This window comes from Pipra filicauda, unplaced genomic scaffold (assembly GCF_003945595.2).
Source record: "Pipra filicauda isolate LSUMZ 115617 unplaced genomic scaffold, ASM394559v2 scaffold242_size1167801_pilon, whole genome shotgun sequence".
Lineage (NCBI taxonomy): Eukaryota > Metazoa > Chordata > Aves > Passeriformes > Pipridae > Pipra > Pipra filicauda.
Window position 1 is genome coordinate 704,924 of NW_024104357.1, and position 8,373 is coordinate 713,296.

The 8,373-nt window shown below is 42.7% G+C and overlaps 1 protein-coding gene across 7 annotated transcripts; it reads left to right on the forward strand.

Moving 5' to 3' along the window:
- The first annotated feature begins 312 nt into the window (after nt 1–312).
- Nucleotides 313–6,842, forward strand: ZNF639 (zinc finger protein 639). 7 transcript variants are annotated; one of them, XM_039381860.1, is made up of 6 exons: nt 313–440; nt 943–1,506; nt 1,907–1,983; nt 2,856–2,951; nt 3,732–3,872; nt 4,138–6,842. In XM_039381860.1, the coding sequence occupies exons 3-6, from the start codon at nt 1,926–1,928 to the stop codon at nt 5,283–5,285; spliced, it is 1,443 nt and encodes a 480-aa protein (XP_039237794.1). In that variant the 5' UTR covers nt 313–440; nt 943–1,506; nt 1,907–1,925; the 3' UTR covers nt 5,286–6,842. The 7 variants fall into 7 exon arrangements, with proteins under 7 accessions (XP_039237794.1, XP_039237795.1, XP_027565550.1 ...); XM_039381861.1 differs by having other exon boundaries at nt 1,369–1,506; XM_027709749.2 differs by having other exon boundaries at nt 1,403–1,506.
- Nucleotides 6,843–8,373: the final 1,531 nt, after the last annotated feature.

Consider the following 8,373-nt stretch of genomic DNA (forward strand, 5'->3'; position numbering starts at 1 on the left):
GGACATCTACATTTATACAAAAAGAATATTTGAGTTTTTATGAGGCTCTGGCTTCGACATCGCGCTCCCATTTGTGTAAAACCTGAACATCTGGAGCTGGTCAGATGGACCTATAAATTATCGGTATGGCATCGGATGCAGATGGAAATACAAATTAAACATAAATTAAAGGTTTATTCTGTGCGTGTCCCGTCCTTCCCCCCTCCCCGTTGCTGAGGCGACGGGCGGGGTGCGGCGGCGCCCTTGGCCGGCAGGGGGCGCTGCGGGCGGCGGCCACGCGCCCGTTCCCGCTCCTTCCCCGCGGGAGCGGCGGGGCCGGAGCGGGAGCGGAACGGGACAGGGATAGGGACGGGGACAGAGACGGGGACTGGCCGGAGCGGCGGGGCTGGGCCGGGCCCGGGCGGAGCACAGCACAGCACAGCGGGACGGGCGGGTGGCAGGTGAGTGCCGGCGGCAGCGCCCGGGGAGCCGCGCGTGCGCCGTGAGTCACGGCCGGGCCCGCGGCGCTCCCGGAGCGGCTCCGGGCCAGGCCCTGCGAGCGGGGCCGCGGCCTCGCCCCTGCCCGCGGCTGCCCCGGGGCTCCTCCGCGGCTGCTGTCGGGGCGGAGCGGAGCCGAGCCTTGGCCGCGCTCTCGCCCCTGGATCCCCGCGCGGCCTCCGCGCAGGCCGCGGCCCCGGGGGGAGCGGGATCCTGATTCCCGGGGCCGAGATCCCGATTCTCAGGAATAGAACACCCCGCGTTACTGCCCTGCGGCCCGGTCCACGGGGAAGAAGTTGAGCTTTTCGGCTGCGTTACCTGCGGTGAGACTTGCCGCGTCGGTGCACTGTTGGTGCTTCCCTTGCAGTCAGAGAAAGCGATGAGGGTGTTGGTACTTCAGACCATGATGTAATGTTAAAAACACTGATTTTTTTGTTTTTTCCATCCCTTGAAATAAAATTCTAGTTCAGGGATAGTATTGCATCTCCTGAGAACAGCATTAACTTGATGAGGGTCCTTTTTTCGCTGCTTTCCCCTCTGATGCATGGCACTGACTGCAGAAGATCCTGGGCCCGTATTACGGTAACCCACATGACATTCCGTGCTTGCAACCCTTTCTTTTTCAAAACTATTTGGTCCCATCTATAGCTCAAGTATTTCTGTGTCGTTTCCAAGTATTTTTCTGCTGTCAGGAGCTGACAAGTGCAGCAAAAGACAACAAACCTGAGACAAAAGGAAAAACATTCCAATGCTTATTAATTTTGATGCTCTAAGCCAAAATTAATATCGACTTCTTATGTTGCTTTCTAGCTTCAATTTCCATAGGTCTAATCTTTGTATTACTTGTATTACTTGTATCTGATTCTGTGTTTTTTTTCTTTTGTGCTCAAGTTTTAAAGTGGTTTAAAAGGCTGTCATTCCATAGGTGAAAGTTGTCTTGAGCTGATGCATTCCCTGCCTTTGGAAGTTGTACAGCTATAAGCTTCTTAGCTACTCAGCTTCCAGATACTGAAGAGTCTAGGATTTTTGGTAAGAGAGCATGACTTTGTTAGTATGTTAAACATTAAAACTTGTTTCTGAAGGGCTCTGCTTCAGAATATCTAGTCTCTGACAAATGTCTGCAGGGTGCTGGAGACCTTCCTTGAGGTGACCCCGAGTGCTGGAGTGCCTCGAGTCCTCACCTGCCTGTCTTTATGAGGAACCTTCTTTTGTTCCAATGCAGGAATGTGAAAGTGGACTTAAGCAGTTGTGTGCTTAAGCAGTTGGGTTCTTAACTGTAAAAAAATAGACTGGGGGGCAAGAAAGGGGACTAGGAAAAAACTCTTGTATTTAATAGGCAGGTTTTCAAAATGCTTGTATTGTTCCATAAGGTCCTGAAAGATCAACTAGATACAAAAAAATCTAATTCTTGGATATTGTTACTTTACAGTTAATTCAGACTGTTCAAAATGAATGAACATCCTAAAAAGAGGAAAAGGAAGACTCTACATCCTTCTCGGTACTCAGGTCAGTCTAGAGCTTGAGTTATGTACATTTTACTAAAGTTTATCTTTTTTCTCAGAATAATAACTTTATGAGAAGTGACCACGTGTGCTAATACGTGGAAAATTAGTGACACAAATGGTGGATAAGAAGTTTTGGCTTGAATGTACCAAGCACCCACTCTCTGGGCTCCCTTGTTGGGTTACTCTGAGTCACAGGATGACAGAATATGCTGAGTTGGAAGGGACCCACGAGGATCCATTGAATCCAACCCTTAGCCCTGCACAAGACAAGCCCAAGAGTCACACCATGTGCCTGAGAGTATCATCCTAACGCTCCTTGAACTCCGTCAGCTTGGGGGCTGTGACCACTTCCCTGGGGAGCCTGTTCCAGTGCCCAACCACTCCCTGTGTGAAAAACCTTTTCCTGATATCCAGCCTAAACCTCCCCTAAGACAACTTCAGGCCGTTCCCTTGAGTCCTGTCACTGGTCACCACAGAGAAGAGATCAATGCCTGGACAGTTTTGTTCTGTACTCCCTGCAAATGAGGAAACTGGCTCAAGCTACAAATGAAGGTGATCGTGCTTACACACAGGGGAGGAATTTTGTAAAGGTTGGGATGGGGGTATGCAGAAGTGTTCAGCACTGAATGGACTGTGCTCCTGTCACTCTTCAGTGGGAGCAGAGTTTGATAGTGATTGTATCTGATGCTCCAAACATGAGGGCAGCAGCTGCAAGATGTAAGTCACAACAGAAATGTTGTCAGGTGAGCGCAGAATTCTCCCCAAACAACAGATAAAAATGTGAAGAGAATTTTGATGAACATGAAATATGTCTGAAGCTACATCAGTGTATTAGTATTTAAACTTACTCTTTTTTTGTTTGTTTTGGTTTAGATTCTTCAGGTGCAAGCAGATACATAGATAACAGTGGAATTTTTTCTGACCACTGTTATAGTGTCTGTTCTATGAGACAGCCAGATACAAACAGAGGTAAGATTACATTCTGGGGTCTTGTTCTGCAATTCTTTAGGAAGTGTGTCATGCTCCTATTCATAGAAGTAAATAGAATACACAAGATATAGAGGGTGATTTCTGAGCAGTGTTGTGATCTGATAGGCCTTAGACTAGTGGAAGGTGGTTTAATCATTACAATTGAAATACGGTTTTCAAAGTAGAAACAATGACAACAGAAAGATCCTTCAGTTTTACATTTATAATGGTGATTAAACTACTTCAAATATCCACTAGCTAGGTAATGTAAAGCTGATGAGTTCAAATTAAATTTACCAGCAGTTGCATTGTATTGTACTTGTACTTATGGAAAACAAAATGCCTTTTTATAAAACATCCATTATATTTATTTTTCTTTTCACTCTAGTAACTTACCCAGCAAGTCTCCAGAAGTCTTATACAGTATTATTTTTTAAAATGTGATATCCAGAAATATTTAAGAATACTTTTTTTAATCATGTCTCTTAAATGTAAAGTTTCTTTAAGGGTTTTTTCCATTACAATCAGCTGACTGTTTTCTGCTGAAATTTTAAAGACAGAGTGGCCACCTTTTGAATTCTTTTTTCTTTTGCGCGTATGGAAATAATTTCTAAGCTATTTATTGTTACCTTTTTTAATGTAGGTTATGATGTGCTTAGTATATTAAGATAAATTTATGCAACTAGAGTAAATAAATAAGATGTATGATTAAATCAAGGAATCAGAACGATGTTAGTGTAGACAAATGATGACAAGAAAATCCTTATCTTACCTTTGCAGGCAGATTCCACAGTCCTGTGCAGAGCCTGGACACGGATGATGACGGGAGTCCGGTGCATGCCGGGAGTTCTCACTGGAGTGGGGCACAGTCAAACCTGGGGCTGCACTGTACAGACCCTAAAAGGAAGGATAAAGGTAAAGGTCAGTGTGCTTGCAGCTGAGGTGCTGGGAAGGTGGAGAGCACAGCTGCTGGCTTTTAATGTAAGTGCTTTGCTTTGACAGAAGACATGAGAGATTTGTAGCTTCTGGTATTTCTTTGTTACCTGAACATACAGCGGTAGTCTGGCGGGGGAAAAATAACTGCTTTTTGTATTCGTAAGCTGCAAATGACTGAAAAGTTAAATATAGACCCAGGTCTTTTGCAGTGAGTTTTTTTCAACGTTTTGTTATGTATTTCCTCCTGCAGATAAAGGTACTAACAATGGAATGTGCAGAGACTTATGTGACTCACCTATATTCAGTGACAGCCCCACAGAAGAAGAGAAACCTCTAGATATCCAAACGGTAGAAATTTCTACAACAGAAGTGAATGCTGTAGAAGTTCACGATATAGAAACACAGACTGTGTCACCTGAGAAGCTGGAGGCTGAGGACCTGGAGGAAATCCCCTTGGAGACCTGTAAAATCTTTGAGAAGAACCAGGCTTTGAATATCACAGCTCAACAGAAGTGGCCCCTGCTGAGAGCTAACAGCAGTGGCTTGTACAAGTGTGAGCTCTGTGAGTTCAATAGCAAGTACTTCTCTGATTTAAAGCAGCACATGATCCTGAAGCATAAGACATGCACAGACACTCACGTCTGCAAAGTTTGTAAAGAAAGCTTCTCCAGCAAAGTGCAGCTCATTGAACACGTCAAGCTGCACGAGGAGGACCCGTACATCTGTAAATACTGCAATTACAAAACGGTGATCTTTGAGAATCTGAGTCAGCACATAGCAGACACTCACTTCAACGACCACCTGTACTGGTGTGAGCAGTGTGACGTGCAGTTCTCCTCCAGCAGCGAGCTGTACCTGCACTTCCAGGAGCACAGCTGTGACGAGCAGTACCTGTGCCAGTTCTGTGAGCACGAAACCAACGACCCGGAGGATCTGCACAGCCACGTGGTGAACGAACACGCCTGTCGGCTGATAGAGCTGAGCGACAGCTACAACAACAAGGAGCGTGGGCAGTACAGCCTCATAAACAAGATCAGTTTTGACAAGTGCAAAAACTTCTTTGTGTGCCAGGTGTGCGGCTTTAGGAGCAGGCTGCACACCAATGTCAACAGGCATGTAGCTATTGAGCACACCAAAATATTCCCTCACGTTTGTGATGACTGTGGGAAGGGATTTTCAGGTATGTTGGAGTATTGCAAGCACCTGAGCTCTCATTTATCTGAAGGGATTTATTTGTGTCAATACTGTGAATATTCAACAGGACAGATTGAAGACCTTAAAACTCATTTGGATTTCAGGCATTCAGCAGATTTGCCTCATAAATGTACTGATTGTTTAATGAGGTTTGGGAATGAAAAAGATCTTTTAAGTCATCTTCAGATACATGAGACGGTGTGATTGCTTTCTTTCCCTGTAATCAATTTGTTAGAATTGGAATCTAGTCACCAAAATTAAATACAATTTTAATAGAAATTGTACAGTTCTAATGTTTTCATCTTTATATCAGCAAAGCATGTATAACAACTTGGTGTTGTGGATTTCCTTGTCTAAGGGTTTCAGTAGGAAAAATCACATGTACAGTGTGATGGATCAGATTTGGGGGGAGGGACAGTGGGAGTGCATGCTGTGATAGCAGTTCTGATGGTCAGCCCACTCCTTCACGTTTAGTGTACAGGACCAGCTCTCCTGATAAAAAGGTACAAAACCAAATCCAATACCTATTTCCATGCCTCAGTAACACAGTATAGATCCCAGTTCCACATCCAGCTCACGTTGCCCTCTGTGGCAGCAGGTCATTGCACTGGTGTTTAGCAAATTGCACCAGCCTGCCAAAGATAAGGGTGTTCCAAAAATTCCCAGGCATGGACATCTCCAAATTCACATACCAGCCTTCATTTCCCACCTCATACTCTTGATAAGCTTTTAAAAGTCTCCTCTTTTTCTTGAGGTACATATCCAATCTCCTTGTTCACTTTGTTCATTGTTCCAAGTCCCATCTGTGGGACTCTCCAACAACCCTCTCTTCCACACATGTACTACAGGATTCCCTTTATTTACCTTCAGTTCCTGTCTTTTAATGCACTGAGGAGACACGCATTGCTTGTGTGTAGATTGGATCATGTTCTAAGGAGTAACTGCAAAAGGAATTGCAGTGATCCAGGTGAGAATGCACAAAGTGAATTTCTTACATAAAAGTCTAATTTAGCTCTGACTGAAATTTTGTATGTCGCCAGCCTCTGAATACAGCAAACCTCTAGAAGTCTATATTGTTATAATTCTGTATATTTATAATCAGCTTTCTGCAACTAATAATTTGAGGACTGTTATTTGAATTCTTTAAATTTTAAACTTCTATATACTGGCATAAAACGCTGGTACATTCCAAAATTTTTACTAATCTCTTTCAAATTATTTCACACATTTGTTTATATTATTTAGTGCTGTCCTGCCACTGTAATCATTAGAAGTGAATTTTTACAGCTCATTCTGTAGCTGTATTTCTAAGGGGATACTTGGACAGATAAAAAAAAGAGTGAGGTCACTTAGATTGTGCTAGTTATCAGGGTGAAAATACCCATAAATTACTGGTGGAGTTTACATTTCTTTCTGCATTGATTGTAAATTTGTAATGTAAATTGTCTAATGCAAGCTTTGTATAGAGATAATTAATGTATAAAAACATTTCTTGATCAGTGAGATTTGGTGTTATCAGCTTCAAGGTGTGCAAGAGTCTATGCATTGGATTTTTAAAGGAAAGGATAAAAATTGGCTGAATGTTGTCGGTTTATGGAAGTTCTGATTTCCAGAAGAGTGTTTCTGGAATGTCTATGAACCAGTTAGTGTGTATTTTGTTATAGGATGCAAGACCATTTCTGTCACTTTGAAATGCTGATTTACTGCTAAATCTTCTGTTTTGTCATTAAAAGAGGGCAACCTGAGGGTGTCCTGCTGTAATTTATTAGTCCCTTGTACAGACAATGACAGTATCTGTGGTAGAATTGCTAATTTCCTATTTTGAACACATTCTTCCTGACTGGCTTAAAATGGTAGCAATAATATAGTTAACGAAACACTAATGAGAATTATTTTCTATATGAAAAGTTAATTTTGTTTATATATTTGAGAGGGGATATGCTGGCTCACTTGAAACCCTGCTCCTGATGATGGCACACAGGTGGAATGGCACAGTTGAGCTGTGGAGAGAAGCTGCTCCAGGGGACAGTGACAAGAACTGGAAAAAAGGCATTAAAAAACCCACCAAAAAATAAAACAAATGGGCTTAAGAAGTGTGTGTATTTGTAGATCAGCATTGTGTCCCCAACAGGAGAGGTGGTGTCTTGTACTGGCACGAAGCCCTGTGATAAAGCAAACTTAAGTGTTGACTCCTGAATAGCTTCATGTCTGTCTTTGAGCTGGTTTATTTCTAATCGCTAAACTGGGAATGAAAACAATACCCCATAGGAATGTTATGAAGCCAAGTCACTCCAAACTAAAACACAGTGTCTAAATAGGAAATGTATCTAAGGCTATCTTAGGTCAGATTTTATAAATGAAGGACTGATGTTAATATTTTTAATATCTATCAGAGAGTAAATGGAAGTGTACAGGAGTAACATGTCCTATTTTAAAGTTTTAAAAACTAACACAAGTAGACTGTAAGCTTCCACATGATCAGCACATTAAAGCATGGAAGATATTAAATAGTAGGAAAAATAGGTAATGAGTCTGTCTAGAAGTTGGAAGGCTGAAAGGAATGGCTGTGCACGCCAAGGACAGTGTGTTGTTGCCATCAAAGGAAAGTGGTTTATTTAGGGTGCTTTATTTAGGTGAAGCTGTAAGTGGAAGGTGAGTGCTCTGACATTGCTGCGCCGAGGTGACCTGGGAGCACATGAGCAGCTGCTCTGACACTGCCACAGACCTGGCGCCTTGTAGCTTGGGCAGTTCATGTCATTCATCCCTGGAATGACAGAAGTGAACTGTGGTGACCAGGAGTATGCCAGTATTTATTATTTTTCTCCAAGACAAATAAGTGTAACACATCCAGTCGTTCAGTGGTACCTGCAAAGTTCGGCTGTTTCAGGAGCAGCATTCTGACCAGAAGCTATGCAAAGTTGTGAGATTGCTTTGGGAAGTGATTCGTATTTGATTCTTCACCTTTCAGACTTTTAAACCTTTAGGCTTGATGTGTGACTCCATAATTTTAGGGTTTTTTTCCAACCTTAACAAGTCTGATTCTGTGTGTTTTAGGTTCCTGGATTATGTTTGTTATTGAGCAAAAGAACTTTTTTATATGAAGCGTTGTTGGCTCCAAACCAAAATTTACATCCCAAAAATTATTCCAAGAATTTAAAATACAGAGGATTAGTAATCCCGAAATGATGTGGTCTCTCTGATGCTCATTGTCACCGATTTTTTTACTGTGGTTCTCATTTTCTAATGCTCCTCTATGAAATACATGAATTATCGGTGCTCTTTAACCCTTGGA